Consider the following 19,546-nt stretch of genomic DNA (forward strand, 5'->3'; position numbering starts at 1 on the left):
CTCCCTGCGCATTTCAGATATATTGACCTCTTTTAGCCGCTCTGTTATTCTTTTCCGTCGCCTGTAAAGGGAGCGCCTGTCTCTTTCTATTTTACATCTACTCCTCCTTTTTCTTAGAGGAATAAGCCTTGTGCATACATCGAGTGCCACCGAGTTAATCTGTTCTAGGCATAAGTTTGGGTCTGTGTTGCTTAGTATATCTTCCCAGCTTATATCGGTTAGGACTTGGTTTACTTGGTCCCACTTTATGTTTTTGTTATTGAAGTTGAATTTGGTGAATGCTCCCTCGTGACTAGTCTCATTTTGTCGGTCTGGGGCTCCATGCATACATGTCTGAACCTCAATTATGTTGTGATCTGAGTATATTGTTTTTGATATGGTGACATTTCTTATCAGATCATCATTGTTAGTGAAGATGAGGTCTAGTGTATTCTCCAGTCTTGTAGGCTCTATTATTTGCTGGTTTAAATTGAATTTTGTGCAGAGATTTAAAAGCTCGTGTGAGTGTGAGTTTTCATCAGAGCTGCCTCCTGGTGTTATTACTGCAACAATATTATTTGCTATATTCCTCCATTTTAGGTGCCTTAAGTTGAAATCCCCCAGGAGCAAGATGTTGGGTGCAGGAGCTGGAAGATTTTCCAGACAGTGGTCAATTTTTAACAGCTGTTCCTGGAATTGCTGGGATGTTGCATCCGGAGGCTTGTAGACTACCACAATGACTAGGTTTTGGTTCTCGACCTTTACTGCTAAAACTTCCACTACGTCATTTGAGGCATTAAGCAGTTCTGTGCAAACAAGTGACTCTGCAATGTACAGGCCAACCCCCCCCTTTTGCCTGTTCACTCTGTCACATCTGTATAGGTTGTAACCTGGGATCCATACTTCGTTGTCCAAGTGATCCTTTATGTGGGTCTCAGTGAAAGCCGCGAACATTGCCTTTGCCTCTGCAAGCAGTCCACGGATGAAAGGTATTTTGTTGTTTGTAGCTGGCTTTAGACCCTGTATATTTGCAAAGAAGAATGTTATCGGACTGGTGGTATTGTTGGTACTGGGGGGGGATTTTTTTTCCGGCATTAGTATCTGTATCTGTTGGTTTGGAGTGGAGGCCATCGACTGTGGTTCCACTCCAGGAATGACTGGATTTGGTGTACGATTTCTGCCATTTCCTGCCAGTTTTTTTTCCTTCCTGGCACTAAAAAACCTCTCCCTCTTGAGTGGCTGTGGCTACCCAGGTTTTCCCATGGCCTGGATGTTTTGTATCTTTTTGTCCCCTTTAGATGGTATGCCTGGCAATTTAAGTTATAGCACAGTCTTTCCTGTACTGAAGAGGTACACATTTCAGGGTGAAAAAGCTTACAGGAAGGGAGTTTGCATTTTCCTGTTTTCATATGGGCATGGCATTTTCTAGGGTGGTCATAGTTGCATGTCCCATCTGTTTTTCCAGATTTCCCATGCCAGCAGATACCAAGTGCATAGTATGTGCACAGGCTTGGTTTCCGCTTGCCTTGGGTTTCTGTGACTGTATTCCCTGTTGGTGCATGTTTCCCTGTCTTACTTCTATCCTCCCTAGCACCAACAATGGAGCTCCCACCAGTTGTTTTTGGTAATTTATCCTCACTATTGCTATTGGAGTCCTCTTGTTTGCTATTTCCTGCGGTATTTCTAGTTTGCAATATTGGTTTTATCTTATCTTTGACTACACTTGTTTCCCTACTATGGCTCCTGTCCCCTATGAGATCATTTATATGTATTCCTTCCTGCGTATAATTCCCGACTACCTGGACAATATCTCCAGCTTCACCATTTCTGTCTCCCAGGACAGTATCTCCAGCTTCACCATTTCTGTCTCCCAGGACAGCACCTCCAGCTTCACCATTACTGTCTCCCAGGACAGTATCTCCAGCTTCACCATTTCTGTCTCCCAGGACAGCACCTCCAGCTTCACCATTTCTGTCTCCCAGGACAGTATCTCCAGCTTCACCATTTCTGTCTCCCAGGACAGCACCTCCAGCTTCACCATTACTGTCTCCCAGGACAGCACCTCCAGCTTCACCATTACTGTCTCCCAGGACAGCACCTCCAGCTTCACCATTACTGTCTCCCAGGACAGCACTATCAGCCCCACATTTACTGACTACCAGGACATCACCTCCAGCCTTACAGTTTATGACTACATGGCCAGTATCAAGGGCAGTACCATTCAGCCCAGACATTTTATGTTCCCATCTGTTGTAGAAAGCTTCCAGGTTTTCTATGAAAGCAGCTTTGATGTTGTCCTCTTTTAATACCCTTGTGATTTTAGTCCACAGATTTTCCTCATTTGAGCATACCCAAAAACACTTCTCTGTTTTAATACTGCTTGTAGCTAGTTCTGGGATATCTGCACAAGGGGCGTGACACCAATTTCCACAAAAATGACAATTTATCCATGTGGAAGCCCGTTTGTTTGACTGACCACAGACTACACAGGGCTTCATAATGATTTGAATGGTTGATTTACTGCAAATTCTACTAGCAACCTCTTGAAAATTCTATTAATAACCTTAAATGAAGCTCTAGCTATTTGTATTTCTGTTTCTAACTCTTTTTGTATATTGGACAGCTTACCGTCACGTTCCTGATTTTTAATGTTTGTGTTTATAGGGCGCCTACAACCCCATCCGTTTACAGTCTGCTTTATTGTCCAACGAAACTGTTTGAAACCAGTCCCGGGTTCGGACCAGTCAAGGGTTCGGACCAGGCAAGGGTTCGGGCCAGGCGATCTGCTCTGATCAGTGGGTCACTTATTTAAAACATACTGGTCGGTGATTTGAGCTAACACATGAAGGATCTACTGGAAATTATCTACCCGAGTAATATGTGATTTGACTGATACAAAAGTATAACTTGCGTGTTGAAGAGCCGGTGATATCTGGCAGCTCCTACAATGACGAACGGTCACCTCCTTGTTTATCAATCGCTGTATCTGGCTTTTCTCTTTTTTTTTTTTTTTTTTTTTTTCTTTTTTCCGTCTCCACCACAATAAATGCTATATTATCACTATAGTTGACTGGTGCAAATTTTGGAGGAAGGACGCTTTTTCTGTAGTAATAATTGCTTCTCGTTGTGTATATTGCGACTGCAATGTGTGTGTGTGTGTGTGTGTAGAGAGAATGGAGCGAAACAGAATGACTTCAAGAGTGTATCAGTCTGTAGTGGAAGGAAGGCGGGGTAGGGGTCGGCCTAGGAAGGGTTGGAGGGAGAGGGTAAAGGAGGTTTTGTGTGCGAGGGGCTTGGACTTCCAGCAGGCATGCGTGAGCGTGTTTGATAGGAGTGAATGGAGACAAATGGTTTTTAATACTTGACGTGCTGTTGGAGTGTGAGCAAAGTAACATTTATGAAGGGATTCAGGGAAACCGGCAGGCCGGACTTGAGTCCTGGAGATGGGAAGTAGAGTGCCTGCACTCTGAAGGAGGGGTGTTAATGTTGCAGTTTAAAAACTGTAGTGTAAAGCACCCTTCTGGCAAGACAGTGATGGAGTGAATGATGGTGAAAGTTTTTCTTTTTCGGGCCACCCTGCCTTGGTGGGAATCGGCCGGTGTGATAATAAAATAAAAAAAATAATATATATATATTATATATATATATATACAGTGGACCCCCGGTTAACGAACTTTTTTCATTCCAGTAGTATGTTCAGGTGCCAGTACTGACCGAATTTTTTCCCATAAGGAATATTGTGAAGTAGATTAGTCCATTTCAGACCCCCAAACATACACGTACAAACGCACTTACATAAATACACTTACATAATTGGTCGCATTTGGAGGTGATCGTTAAGCGGGGGTCCACTGTATATATATAATACCTAGGTAGTAGAATGTGTATGCTGCCATCATTGCCTTTTTCAGGAATAGGAGTTATTCAGACTTGAAAATTATTTTTGTGAACATTAAAATGGTATAAAATACCGACAATATGAAAGTTAAGACACATGTGCAACATCTGGATATCTTTATTGTAGACGTTTCGCCATCATATTGTCGGTATTTTATACCTTTCTTACACAACTTGTCAGACACTGCAACATCATGGAATCTTGGTTCAGAGGACATCTACAAGACCTTCTTCACGGCTCCTGCAACTAACCCAACTAACAAATGATTTAGATAAAGAAAAATTGGATATCAAATTGGGGAGGAGGAGTATGGAAGAAGTGAATGTTTTCAGATACTTGGGAGTTGACGTGTCGGCGGATGGATTTATGAAGGATGAGGTTAATCATAGAATTGATGAGGGAAAAAAGGTGAGTGGTGCGTTGAGGTATATGTGGAGTCAAAAAACGTTATCTATGGAGGCAAAGAAGGGAATGTATGAAAGTATAGTAGTACCAACACTCTTATATGGGTGTGAAGCTTGGGTGGTAAATGCAGCAGCGAGGAGACGGTTGGAGGCAGTGGAGATGTCCTGTTTAAGGGCAATGTGTGGTGTAAATATTATGCAGAAAATTCGGAGTGTGGAAATTAGGAGAAGGTGTGGAGTTAATAAAAGTATTAGTCAGAGGGCAGAAGAGGGGTTGTTGAGGTGGTTTGGTCATTTAGAGAGAATGGATCAAAGTAGAATGACATGGAAAGCATATAAATCTATAGGGGAAGGAAGGCGGGGTAGGGGTCGTCCTCGAAAGGGTTGGAGAGAGGGGGTAAAGGAGGTTTTGTGGGTAAGGGGCTTGGACTTCCAGCAAGCGTGCGTGAGCGTGTTAGATAGGAGTGAATGGAGACGAATGGTACTTGGGACCTGACGATCTGTTGGAGTGTGAGCAGGGTAATATTTAGTGAAGGGATTCAGGGAAACCGGTTATTTTCATATAGTCGGACTTGAGTCCTGGAAATGGGAAGTACAATGCCTGCACTTTAAAGGAGGGGTTTGGGATATTGGCAGTTTGGAGGGATATGTTGTGTATCTTTATATGTGTATGCTTCTAGACTGTTGTATTCTGAGCACCTCTGCAAAAACAGTGATAATGTGCGAGTGTGGTGAAAGTGTTGAATGATGATGAAAGTATTTTCATTTTGGGGATTTTCTTTCTTTTTTGGGTCACCCTGCCTCGGTGGGAGACGGCCGACTTGTTGAAAAAAAAAAAAGATATATATAATATATATGTATATATATAATATATATGTATATATATATATATATATATATATATATATATATATATATATATATATATATATATATATATAATACCTAGGTAGTAGAATGTGTATGCTGCCATCATTGCCTTTTTCAGGAATAGGAGTTATTCAGACTTGAAAATTATTTTTGTGAACATTAAAATGGTATAAAATACCGACAGGTTGTTAGGTAAGACACATATGCAACAGTTAGGTATCTTTATTTCGAAACGTTTCGCCTACACAGTAGGCTTCTTCAGTTGAGTACAGAAAAGTTGATAGAAGCAGAAGATACTTGAAGACGATGTAATCAGTCCATCACCCTTGAAGTTTTGAGGTGGTCAGTCCCTCAGTCTGGAGAAGAGTATTGTTTCATAGTCTGAAACAATATGGAGTTGAAGTGCCAGGATGGAGCCTTATATAGCGCCAGGAGGTGATATGTAGGCCACTAGTAGAGGTAAGAATGTAGTCGTTGGAAGGTCAGGTCCCTCTGAAATCCAGCCATTCTCACTAGTGAAGTTGACAAAGTTGATTTCAGGTCTGTACCAAGATACCCTTGTGTTGCAGTGTCTGACAGAGTGAACATTAAAATGGTATAAAATACCGACAGGTTGTTAGGTAAGACACATATGCAACAGTTAGGTATCTTTATTTTGAAACGTTTCGCCTACACAGTAGGCTTCTTCAGTCGAGTACAGAAAAGTTGATAGAAGCAGAAGATACTTGAAGACGATGTAATCAGTCCATCACCTTGAAGTTTTGAGGTGGTCAGTCCCTCAGTCTGGAGAAGAGTATTGTTCCATAGTCTGAAACAATATGGAGTTGAAGTGACAGGATGGAGCCTTATATAACGCCAGGAGGTGATATGTAGGCCACTAGTAGAGGTAAGAATGTAGTCGTTGGAAGCTCAGGTCCCTCTCAAATTCAGCCATTCTCACTCTGTCAGACACTGCAACACAAGGGTATCTTGGTACAGACCTGAAATCAACTTTGTCAACTTCTACTAGTGAAAATGGCTGGATTTGAGAGGGACCTGACCTTCCAACAACTACCTTCGTACCTCTACTAGTGGCCTACATATCACCTCCTGGCATTATATAAGGCTCCATCCTGTCACTTCAACTCCATATTGTTTCAGACTATGGAACAATACTCTTCTCCAGACTGAGGGACTGACCACCTCAAAACTTCAAGGGTGATGGACTGATTACATCGTCTTCAAGTATCTTCTGCTTCTATCAACTTTTCTGTACTCGACTGAAGAAGCCTACTGTGTAGGCGAAACGTTTCAAAATAAAGATACCTAACTGTTGCATATGTGTCTTACCTAACAAAATTATTTTTATTATTTATTAACACACTGGCCGATTCCCACCGGCAGGGTGGCCCGAAAAAGAAAAACTTTCACCATCATTCACTCCATCAGTGTCTTGCCAGAAGGGTGTTTTACACTACAGTTTTTAAACTGCAACATTAACACCCCTCCTTGAAAATATGACCACTAAATGGAATAAACAGCAGGTTCAAAGCAACCTAGCCCAGAAGGGTTATGCTGTTTTACAGTCTAGAGACACTCGGTCCATAAAATCAATGTTTTTTTTGGACATTCTTAACCCTTTCACAGTCTCCCATGTAGATCTACATCATTGTTACCAATGTAGTTACATAGATCCATGTCTTAATCATAGCACCCTCAATTACACTGCGGTCAGTAAATTTTAGGTGATGTGATAGGCCTGGGAGTGGGGTTAAGTCCCATTCACTGCAGTGAAATGTTTTATGCAATTACAATACAAAATGTTTTTTTTAATATGTCAGATATTGATAACTGCTGCTACTATTACTACCACCACCCATGTTGTCTAAACTCTTGCCTAGATTTTTTTAGTACTGTACTGTGTATTCAAAAGCAAACTTTAATCAGAAATGTTTTCATTGGTATAATGTTATTTTTAATGTAATCTTATTAATTTTACTTGTAAGTAAAATAGTTTCCAACACTTAGTTCAGTTAGTAATTATTGTAATTGTAATTAGTTTCAATTACAATTATTCTATGTCACAAAGTTCTGACTTTGGTGTCACAGGTACTTACACATTTGCTTGCCTAACAGCACTGATTGGTGAATGACAAGCTCTTAATGCATGCATGCACTAAAGTTAAGGAAGTTTGTTAGTTTAAACACACAGGCTGTCTTCCAGTGAAGAAGAGTGAGACACTCCCCCTTTCCCTCTGAAAAAGAAAGAGGGAACATATTCACCAGCTGACATTACAGTTCAGATGACTATCTGAACTGCAACATCCTAACTCCTCCTTTAGAGTGCAAGCACTGTACTTCCCACTTCCAGGACTCAATCTAGGTAACATTTGTCCCTTAGTTCCTCCATAAATGCTTCTGTGCTCACACTCCAATAGCATGTCAAGCCATGTAACCCACTCATCTCTTTACATCTAATCTTTATACACTCACACAAGCCTATTCAGTGTCCAAGCCTGTAACACTCAAGATCTTTACCCCCTCTCTCCAACCCTTTCTGGCATGACCCTACCCCTTTTTTCTTACACCCTAAATTTATATAATCTATTAACTGTCCTATTCTGTTTCATTCTCTTGACACCCAAACACCTCAACAACCCCTCCCCAGCCCTTTGAATCACACTATTGGTAACTTCAAAGTGTACTAATCTCTGTGCTCAAAATCCTCTATATAATATTCATATCATAAATTGCTCTCAAACATGAAAGCTCTACTGCCTCCAGCCTCCATTCTACAACTTTTATAGCCCATACTTTGAACCCAAATAAAAGTGTTGGTACCACTATACTCTGATACATTTCCCTTTTGTCTCCATAGATTAATGTCTATCTACAAATGCCTCAATACACCACCCACCTTTTTACCCCTTCCCTCTTTCATAGATCCATCTGCTGATATTCCTGAGTATCTGAATGCTGTTGTGCATTTATTTACTCCAGACTCACTCCTTCCATCTGATATCCAATCTTCTTTTACTGCCCAGACATTTCTTTACTCTTGTCACCAAACTTGTAGGGTATACAGATTTGGGGTGCAGGGACATATGGGTAGGGGTCATCAAAGGAAGAGTTGAAGGGAGCAGGTAAAGGGGGCATTGAGTGCTAGGGGCTTAAACATCCAACAGGCTTGTGAGAGTGCATTAGATTGGAGTGAGTAGAGGCAAGTAGTTGTCATGACTTGATATGCTGTTAAGAGTGTGAGCACGGTAACATTTATGAAGGGAACCAAGGAACTTGGTTAACAAGACTTGACACCTGGAGGTGGGAAATATTGCCTGCACTCTGAAGGAGGGGTAAGGATGTTGCAGTTTCGAGGGCCATCTGAACTGTAATGTCAACACTTTCTAGGAAGACAGTGATTATTATTATTATTATTATTATTATTATAACTAAGTGCTAAACAAAGACAGTGATTGAATGAGTGAGTATTGGTAAATGTTTCTTTTTACTTTTTTTAAACCCTAGATTGATGGGAAGTGACTGGTGTTAAAAAGCTAATTTTTTTTTTAACACGGCCATTTCCCACCGAGGCAGGGTGACCCAAAAAGAAAGAAAAAAAAATTTTCATTATCGTTCAACACTTTCACCATCACTCATATCACTGTCTTTGCAGAGGCACTCAGATACGACAGTTTAGAAGCCCCTCCCTGACAGTATCCCAAACCCCTTCTTTAAAGTGCAGGCATTGCACTTCCCATTTCCAGGACTTGAGTCCACCTAACTGGTTTCCCTGAATCCCTTCACAAAATATTACCCTGCTCACACTCCAACAGCTTGTCAGGTCCCAAAAACTATTCGTCTCCATTCACTCCTATCTAACACTCACAAATGCTTGCTGGAAACTCAAGCCCCTTGCCCACAAAACCTCCTTTACCCCCTCCCTCTAACCTTTTCAAGGACGACCTCTACCCCGCCTTCCTTCCCCTACAGATTTATACGCTCTCCAAGTCATTCTGTTTTGTTCCATTCTCTCTAAATGACCAAACCACCTCAACAACCCCTCTTCAGCCCTCTGACTAATACTTTTAGTAACTCCACACCTAATTTCCACACTCCAAATTCTCTGCCTAATATTTACACCACACATTGCCCTTAGACAAGACATCTCCACTGCCTCCAGCCTCCTCCTCGCTGCAGCATTTACAACCCAAGCTTCACACCCATGTAAGAGTGTTGGTACCACTATACTTTCGTACATTCCATTCTTTGCCTCCAATGATAGTTTTTTGTCTCCACAGATACCTTAACACACCACTCACTTTTTTTCCTTCATCAATTCTCTGGTTAACCTCGTCCTTCATAAACTCATCCGCTGACAAGTCAACTCCCAAATAATATCTGAAAACATTCACTTCTTCCATACTCCCTTTCTTCAATGTGATGTCTAATTTTTCTTTATCCAAATCATTTGATACCCTCATCACCTTACTCTTATCTATGTTCATTTTCAAATTTCTACCTATATGGTGATTCAATGACGAGGGTTATTTTATCTTGGTGTTACAGGATTTTTGTGTTTTGTTCATGCTACTAGTTTTTGTGTTTTGTATATACAGTACTAGTGGTTTATATTTGTTTTGTTCATGCTGGTTTATATTTGTGTTTTGTTCATGCTAGTAGTTTTTATTTGTGTTTTGTTCATGCTAGTAGTTTTAATTGTTACTTAATTTTACCATGGATTTTCTTGTTTTATATTTATTTTTATTTAAGAGCACTGAGTGATCTACCAGGACAGTAAATTCTTCAAATCTCAAAACATCCTGTCTGGGTCTGATCTGCTTCTAAACATGTGGGAGCTTCTCCCAATCAAGACATTTGGGGTGCTTTTTCTTTGTGGATGAGCAAGAGGCCTCTCTGCAGGTAAGCTCATTTTCTGGGGTCTGTCACTGATAGGTCATCCATGTTTGACTGTAGAGTGAGTCTCATTATGTGATTGTGTGTTAGCCTCCTATTGCTTGTATTCACCTATTTGTGGTTGCAGGGGTCGAGTCTTAGCTCCTGGCCCCCGCCTCTTCACTGGTTGCTACTGGGTCCTCTCTCTCCCTGCTCCATGAGCTTTATCAAACCTCGTCTTAAAACTATGTATGGTTCCCGCCTCCACTACGTCATTTCTAGGCTATTCCACTGCCTGACAACTCTGTGACTGAAGAAATACTTCCTAACATTCCTTTGACTCAGATGAGTCTTCAACTTCCAATTGTCACCTCTTGTTTCTGTGTCCCCTCCCTCTAACATCCTGTCTTTGTCCACCTTGTCTATCCCGCGCAGTATTTTATATGACGTTATCATGTCTCCCCTGACCCTCCTGTCCTCCAGTGTCGTCAGGCCGATTTCCCTTAACCTTTCTTCATAGGACATTCCCCTTAGCTCTGGAACTAACCTTGTCGCAAACCTTTGCGCTTTCTCTAATTTCTTGACGTGCTTGATCAAGTGTGGGTTCCAAACAGGTGCTGCATACTCCAGTATGGGTGGTTGTTCAGGGGTTTGTGTGTGTACATGAAGTGGCAGTCTTTTCTTACCTCACAGGAAGCTATTACCTTGGTGTAATCTGTACTGTACTATATTCTGGTACAAGCATAACTCAGGGCTGAGTGCCAAGCTCTTCTTCAGCACAGTTTCGACATCATTGTTAGATCTCCAATGAAATCACCCATCATACATCCAAGAGTTCCTGTCTCTAGTTTTTATCTTCTTGATTACACTTCTGAACAGCTCCATTGGGTACAGGTGCCATCATTCCAGGTAGGCCTTCCACTATGCCATAGCAGAAAGGTCCACAACAGTTCTGGAGCATTCTGAGAGCTTTGGTTCAACATCACCTGGCAACTGGAGGTGATGATCATTACTGAGCGCATTTCGTTATATTCATGGAGAAGCAATCTTATAGGGGTCATATAGTGCCTGGGAAATGGGAAGCATTCAGGTTTGACCCAAGTGTGCTTGAAATGCTCAGGCATATTAATGGCTTTCTTTTGTGCTTAACAATATTTTATTTTTATTATCACACTGGCCGATTCCCACCAAGGCAGGGTGGCCCGAAAAAGAAAAACTTTCACCATCATTCACTCCATCACTGTCTTGCCAGAAGGGTGCTTTACACTACAGTTTTTAAACTGCAACATTAACACCCCTCCTTCAGAGTGCAGGCACTGTACTTCCCATCTCCAGGACTCAAGTCCGGCCTGCCGGTTTCCCTGAATCCCTTCATAAATGTTACTTTGCTCACACTCCAACAGCACGTCAAGTATTAAAAACCATTTGTCTCCATTCACTCCTATCAAACACGCTCACGCATGCCTGCTGGAAGTCCAAGCCCCTCGCACACAAAACCTCCTTTACCCCCTCCCTCCAACCCTTCCTAGGCCGACCCCTACCCCGCCTTCCTTCCACTACAGACTGATACACTCTTGAAGTCATTCTGTTTCGCTCCATTCTCTCTACATGTCCGAACCACCTCAACAACCCTTCCTCAGCCCTCTGGACAACAGTTTTGGTAATCCCGCACCTCCTCCTAACTTCCAAACTACGAATTCTCTGCATTATATTCACACCACACATTGCCCTCAGACATGACATCTCCACTGCCTCCAGCCTTCTCCTCGCTGCAACATACATCACCCACGCTTCACACCCATATAAGAGCGTTGGTAAAACTATACTCTCATACATTCCCCTCTTTGCCTCCAAGGACAAAGTTCTTTGTCTCCACAGACTCCTAAGTGCACCACTCACTCTTTTTCCCTCATCAATTCTATGATTCACCTCATCTTTCATAGACCCATCCGCTGACACGTCCACTCCCAAATATCTGAATACGTTCACCTCCTCCATACTCTCTCCCTCCAATCTGATATTCAATCTTTCATCACCTAATCTTTTTGTTATCCTCATAACCTTACTCTTTCCTGTATTCACCTTTAATTTTCTTCTTTTGCACACCCTACCAAATTCATCCACCAATCTCTGCAGCTTCTCTTCAGAATCTCCCAAGAGCACAGTGTCATCAGCAAAGAGCAGCTGTGACAACTCCCACTTTGTGTGTGATTCTTTATCTTTTAACTCCATGCCTCTTGCCAAGACCCTCGCATTTACTTCTCTTACAACCCCATCTATAAATATATTAAACAACCACGGTGACATCACACATCCTTGTCTAAGGCCTACTTTTACTGGGAAAAAATTTCCCTCTTTCGTACATACTCTAACTTGAGCCTCACTATCCTCGTAAAAACTCTTCACTGCTTTCAGTAACCTACCTCCTACACCATACACTTGCAACATCTGCCACATTGCCCCCCTATCCACCCTGTCATACGCCTTTTCCAAATCCATAAATGCCACAAAGACCTCTTTAGCCTTATCTAAATACTGTTCACTTATATGTTTCACTGTAAACACCTGGTCCACACACCCCCTACCTTTCCTAAAGCCTCCTTGTTCATCTGCTTTATAACGTGTATAAAGGAGCGATTGGTGGAATGATGATGTGAAGAGAGTAGTAAGGGAGAAAAAGTTAGCATATGAGAAGTTTTTACAAAGTAGAAGTGATGCAAGGAGGGAAGAGTATATGGAGAAAAAAGAGGTTAAGAGAGTGGTGAAGCAATGTAAAAAGAGAGCAAATGAGAGAGTGGGTGAGATGTTATCAACAAATTTTGTTGAAAATAAGAAAAAGTTTTGGAGTGAGATTAACAAGTTAAGAAAGCCTAGAGAACAAATGGATTTGTCAGTTAAAAATAGGAGAGGAGAGTTATTAAATGGAGAGTCAGAGGTATTGGGAAGATGGAGGGAATATTTTGAGGAATTGTTAAATGTTGATGAAGATAGGGAAGCTGTGATTTCGTGTATAGGGCAAGGAGGAACAACATCTTGTAGGAGTGAGGAAGAGCCAGTTGTGAGTGTGGGGGAAGTTCGTGAGGCAGTAGGTAAAATGAAAGGGGGTAAGGCAGCCGGGATTGATGGGATAAAGATAGAAATGTTAAAAGCAGGTGGGGATATAGTTTTGGAGTGGTTGGTGCAATTATTTAATAAATGTATGGAAGAGGGTAAGGTACCTAGGGATTGGCAGAGAGCATGCATAGTTCCTTTGTATAAAGGCAAAGGGGATAAAAGAGAGTGCAAAAATTATAGGGGGATAAGTCTGTTGAGTATACCTGGCAAAGTGTATGGTAGAGTTATTATTGAAAGAATTAAGAGTAAGATGGAGAATAGGATAGCAGATGAACAAGGAGGCTTTAGGAAAGGTAGGGGGTGTGTGGACCAGGTGTTTACAGTGAAACATATAAGTGAACAGTATTTAGATAAGGCTAAAGAGGTCTTTGTGGCATTTATGGATTTGGAAAAGGCGTATGACAGGGGGGATAGGGGGGCAATGTGGCAGATGTTGCAGGTGTATGGTGTAGGAGGTAGGTTACTGAAAGCAGTGAAGAGTTTTTATGAGGATAGTGAGGCTCAAGTTAGAGTGTGTAGGAAAGAGGGAAATTATTTCCCAGTAAAAGTGGGCCTTAGACAGGGATGTGTGATGTCACCGTGGTTGTTTAATATATTTATAGATGGGGTTGTAAGAGAAGTGAATGCGAGGGTCTTGGCAAGAGGCGTGGAGTTAAAAGATAAAGAATCACACATTAAGTGGGAGTTGTCACAGTTGCTCTTTGCTGATGACACTGTGCTCTTGGGAGATTCTGAAGAGAAGTTGCAGAGATTGGTGGATGAATTTGGTAGGGTGTGCAAAAGAAGAAAATTGAAAGTGAATACAGGAAAGAGTAAGGTTATGAGGATAACAAAAAGATTAGGTGATGAAAGATTGGATATCAGATTGGAGGGAGAGAGTATGGAGGAGGTGAATGTATTCAGATATTTGGGAGTGGACGTGTCAGCGGATGGGTCTATGAAAGATGAGGTGAATCATAGAATTGATGAGGGGAAAAGGGTGAGTGGTGCACTTAGGAGTCTGTGGAGACAAAGAACTTTGTCCTTGGAGGCAAAGAGGGGAATGTATGAGAGTATAGTTTTACCAACGCTCTTATATGGGTGTGAAGCATGGGTGATGAATGTTGCAGCGAGGAGAAGGCTGGAGGCAGTGGAGATGTCATGTCTGAGAGCAATGTGTGGTGTGAATATAATGCAGAGAATTCGTAGTTTGGAAGTTAGGAGGAGGTGCGGGATTACCAAAACTGTTGTCCAGAGGGCTGAGGAAGGGTTGTTAAGGTGGTTCGGATATGTGGAGAGAATGGAGCGAAACAGAATAACTTCAAGAGTGTATCAATCTGTAGTGGAAGGAAGGCGGGGTAGGGGTCGGCCTAGGAAAGGTTGGAGGGAGGGGGTAAAGGATTTTTTGTGTGCGAGGGGCTTGGACTTCAGCAGGCATGCGTGAGCGTGTTTGATAGGAGTGAATGGAGACAAATGGTTTTTAATACTTGATGTGCTGTTGGAGTGTGAGCAAAGTAACATTTATGAAGGGGTTCAGGGAAACCGGCAGGCCGGACTTGAGTCCTGGAGATGGGAAGTACAGTGCCTGCACTCTGAAGGAGGGGTGTTAATGTTCCAGTTTAAAAACTGTAGTGTAAAGCACCCTTCTGGCAAGACAGTGATGGAGTGAATGATGATGAAAGTTTTTCTTTTTCGGGCCACCCTGCCTTGGTGGGAATCGGCCAGTGTGATAATAAAAAAAAATAAAGCACACATTGTATACTATGCAAAGAAATAAAAAAATTGAATTTGAAGGAAGGGGAGCTGAAGTCCTCTTCCTTGGAATAGAAGCCTCTCCCTGTCATCAAGGCATTACTCCCTTTAAGGGATTACTAAGCATAATGATCACATGAACCTTGCCATGGGTGTGTATGACCTGTAACATATTCCAGATGGGCTCCCCAAGGTCTTTGAGATTGAAATGAATCTTTTAGGATTAAAAACTTTTTTATATATGTATTTTTAAATTTCTACATTTATTTGGGTAATAGTAGTTGGCTGCAGTAATGCAGACTTGTACAATATAAATTAATTTATAACCATCTGTGGAGAGGTGTAGTAAGAGGTGACTAAAATGCCGAGAGGAAGGGGCTAGCAACTCTCTCTCCTGTATAAATTACTAAATTTAAAAAGAAAAACATACAAGTACAATAATATAGTTAACATTTTACACATTTAGTGCCACTACATTTTCATTAATACCACACAGGGAATATTGGAAGGCAGCTGGTGTGTTGAAAAAAAAAAGTTTACAAGAAACCTAAAGCAGGATTTAATCTATTTCATATCCTATACTTAGTGCTCACATTCCTTTACAGGGAAAAATGTTAAATAAAAAATGTCAGATTACCATATGTACTTTGTAGTGATTATAATTTTGGTTTAAAAATTTTTGTATTCTTTTAACGTTCATTTGTAAAAGAAAAAAGCAATCTGAACTGTCATATCTGCGTGCCTCTGCAAAGACAGTGATTATGTGTGAATGATGGCGAATGTGTTGAATTTTAATACATGTATGTAATTAAAGACTATGCTTTCTTTACAACTACTGTAATTACAACAGTCTGTAAATCTGAATTATCATAGTCACAAGGAAGCACTAAACTTGTATGAGTTGTACATTTAGGAATGGGTAGTAATCCAGTCAGGTTTGATCCAGGGAAGGAGAGAGTAGCTTTTAATATCTTGAAGCAAGAGCCCTTCAGGATGTGGGCATCCATCTTGAAAGAAAAGCACATACAGTGAGGGGACTCTTGATGCACTGAACTGGAGTTTCAGTTGTCTTCCTTAGCTTGTACCTGATTGCTTCCCATTTCTCCAGGAGCTGTATAATGCTTACAGGTTTAGCACTTCCACCTAAATATAACTAGATTCATAGAGGGGGAAGAGATTAGCACTAAACTCAGGTCATACAGCACCTGAGGGAATGAAAGGCAATCACGTTCAGTCGAAGAAAGGAGAGGACAGGTCCAATTCCTTGAGCCTATCCTTCTCTCCTCAGCTTTTGTTAATTATTTGTACTAACATAGTTCTGAATATATACTGTACAGGAAAATGAAAGTGTACTGAATTTAATTTTAGCATTACCTGTACATATTTTTAATCTGGGAATGCATTCCTTGATATACAATGCATATTAGCTCAAAAACTGCATGAAAAGTAGAAATTTTTTCTATGAGGAGTTAAAATGCACATGCAAGAAAATAGCAACATAATTTTCACACCAGATTAAAATTTAGTACTTATATAAATTAATCACATATACAGCATTTAATTTTTTTTTTATTCAGGGAGATGTGCTAAATCAGTAGGGGGTCATATAGCGCCTGGGAAATGGGAGGCATTCAGGTTTGGTTTGAGGAATGGGAGGTTAAGTCCAGCTCCTTGGATCAAGCAGCCCTCACTGGTATCAAGGCCCCATTCTTGAGAGGCCTATATACAATTAGAGTACCTCTCAAGGGAGGTCCCTGGATGTTGGTGACAGGCTCCTGAGCCAGGGACTTTAATTTGTGCTTCCTTTCTTGGATCAAACCCGACTTCCATTCTGCAGGTGCTGTATGACCCCATGGGTTTAACACATTCCCCTAAATATAATTATAATAACAGAAGATTATTTTTTTTTATTATCACACCGGCCGATTCCCACCAAGGCAGGGTGGCCCGAAAAAGAAAAACTTTCACCATCATTCACTCCATCACTGTCTTGCCAGAAGGGTGCTTTACACTACAGTTTTTAAACTGCAACATTAACACCCCTCCTTCAGAGTGCAGGCACTGTACTTCCCATCTCCAGGACTCAAGTCCGGCCTGCCGGTTTCCCTGAATCCCTTCATAAATGTTACTTTGCTCACACTCCAACAGCACGTCAAGTATTAAAAACCATTTGTCTCCATTCACTCCTATCAAACACGCTCACGCATGCCTGCTGGAAGTCCAAGCCCCTCGCACACAAAACCTCCTTTACCCCCTCCCTCCAACCCTTCCTAGGCCGACCCCTACCCCGCCTTCCTTCCACTACAGACTGATACACTCTTGAAGTCATTCTGTTTCGCTCCATTCTCTCTACATGTCCGAACCACCTCAACAACCCTTCCTCAGCCCTCTGGACAACAGTTTTGGTAATCCCGCACCTCCTCCTAACTTCCAAACTACGAATTCTCTGCATTATATTCACACCACACATTGCCCTCAGACATGACATCTCCACTGCCTCCAGCCTTCTCCTCGCTGCAACATTCATCACCCACGCTTCACACCCATATAAGAGCGTTGGTAAAACTATACTCTCATACATTCCCCTCTTTGCCTCCAAGGACAAAGTTCTTTGTCTCCACAGACTCCTAAGTGCACCACTCACTCTTTTTCCCTCATCAATTCTATGATTCACCTCATCTTTCATAGACCCATCTGCTGACACGTCCACTCCCAAATATCTGAATACGTTCACCTCCTCCATACTCTCTCCCTCCAATCTGATATTCAATCTTTCATCACCTAATCTTTTTGTTATCCTCATAACCTTACTCTTTCCTGTATTCACCTTTAATTTTCTTCTTTTGCACACCCTACCAAATTCATCCACCAATCTCTGCAACTTCTCTTCAGAATCTCCCAAGAGCACAGTGTCATCAGCAAAGAGCAGCTGTGACAACTCCCACTTTGTGTGTGATTCTTTATCTTTTAACTCCACGCCTCTTGCCAAGACCCTCGCATTTACTTCTCTTACAACCCCATCTATAAATATATTAAACAACCACGGTGACATCACACATCCTTGTCTAAGGCCTACTTTTACTGGGAAAAAATTTCCCTCTTTCCTACATACTCTAACTTGAGCCTCACTATCCTCGTAAAAACTCTTCACTGCTTTCAGTAACCTACCTCCTACACCATACACTTGCAACATCTGCCACATTGCCCCCCTATCCACCCTGTCATACGCCTTTTCCAAATCCATAAATGCCACAAAGACCTCTTTAGCCTTATCTAAATACTGTTCACTTATATGTTTCACTGTAAACACCTGGTCCACACACCCCCTACCTTTCCTAAAGCCTCCTTGTTCATCTGCTATCCTATTCTCCGTCTTACTCTTAATTCTTTCAATTATAACTCTACCATACACTTTACCAGGTACACTCAACAGACTTATCCCCCTATAATTTTTGCACTCTCTTTTATCCCCTTTGCCTTTATACAAAGGAACTATGCATGCTCTCTGCCAATCCCTAGGTACCTTACCCTCTTCCATACATTTATTAAATAATTGCACCAACCACTCCAAAACTATATCCCCACCTGCTTTTAACATTTCTATCTTTATCCCATCAATCCCGGCTGCCTTACCCCCTTTCATTTTACCTACTGCCTCACGAACTTCCCCCACACTCACAACTGGCTCTTCCTCACTCCTACAAGATGTTATTCCTCCTTGCCCTATACACGAAATCACAGCTTCCCTATCTTCATCAACATTTAACAATTCCTCAAAATATTCCTTCCATCTTCCCAATACCTCTAACTCTCCATTTAATAACTCTCCTCTCCCAATAACAGAAGATATAGACTCAAAATGACTGAAGTTTATTAACTATAATGCTTTTACTGCCTTATACCATATGCACGTTAATAACAGTCTTGGAATATAACTACCTTATACTGTGCTGCACGACCCTCTTAGGTCACACAGCACAGTATCCATATATCGGTGATATTCAGATTTATGGATTAGGAAACCCTGATGCTTCTGCCACAGCTGATGCTGCTGTAATGTTAATGTAACATGGTGGTGCAAATTCTTTTAGTTTTGCTACATGCATAAAGCTATCGGTAGTTGCTGCAATGCTCCCCACAATTCCTAAAAACATGATATTGCCTGCTAAAACTACATCCTTTACATCCACTTGGCCGCTTGCTTTTCGCTGAGGACAAAGAAGAAAATTAGGATATTAAATCAGGTAGAGTAAACTTCAAATATTAAAATATTTTGTTTAAGAGCAAATGAACCATTTACTTAAGACATACTGATCTGTTTATATGTGAAACAGCTGTAATTTACATTGAAAATTAAGAATGTGTAAAAGGGGTTAAATTTTATCTTAGCAAGCACAGAAAATATAAACATAAGGAAGACTTGCCAGGATACAAATGAAATATACACATGCAACATGCAAAAAAAGTTTTTTTTGAAGAATTAAACTTTTTCATTATTTATCAAATCAAGTAAGACCACTAAGAGTGGTGTATCAAGGTATACAGGAAAGAGTGACCCAGGGGAATAAAATCAGAATATGTATAACAATAAATAGTGGGAGAGCAAGGCCATCAAAAGGAGGATGCTACCTTATCAAATCATGAAACAGGTGGGGCTTGGATCCATGGCAAGTGAGTC

At 41.3% G+C, this 19,546-nt stretch overlaps 1 protein-coding gene across 7 annotated transcripts in view; it reads right to left on the reverse strand.

Moving 5' to 3' along the window:
• Nucleotides 1–5,548: 5,548 nt before the first annotated feature.
• LOC128689855 (uncharacterized) overlaps nucleotides 5,549–19,546 on the reverse strand; it is a 483,205-nt gene continuing 469,207 nt past the window's right edge. For 6 of the 7 annotated variants that reach the window (XM_070084518.1, XM_070084526.1, XM_070084540.1 and 3 more), the window contains one exon: nucleotides 18,555–19,076. In XM_070084518.1, coding sequence (XP_069940619.1) covers nucleotides 18,876–19,076 — 201 coding nt within the window. In that variant the 3' untranslated portion in view covers nucleotides 18,555–18,875. Of the gene's footprint in view, nucleotides 5,644–18,554; nucleotides 19,077–19,546 lie in introns of those variants that run through there. The other variant, XM_070084552.1, reaches the window with a different exon arrangement.

Source organism: Cherax quadricarinatus, chromosome 1 (assembly GCF_038502225.1).
Source record: "Cherax quadricarinatus isolate ZL_2023a chromosome 1, ASM3850222v1, whole genome shotgun sequence".
Taxonomy (NCBI): domain Eukaryota; kingdom Metazoa; phylum Arthropoda; class Malacostraca; order Decapoda; family Parastacidae; genus Cherax; species Cherax quadricarinatus.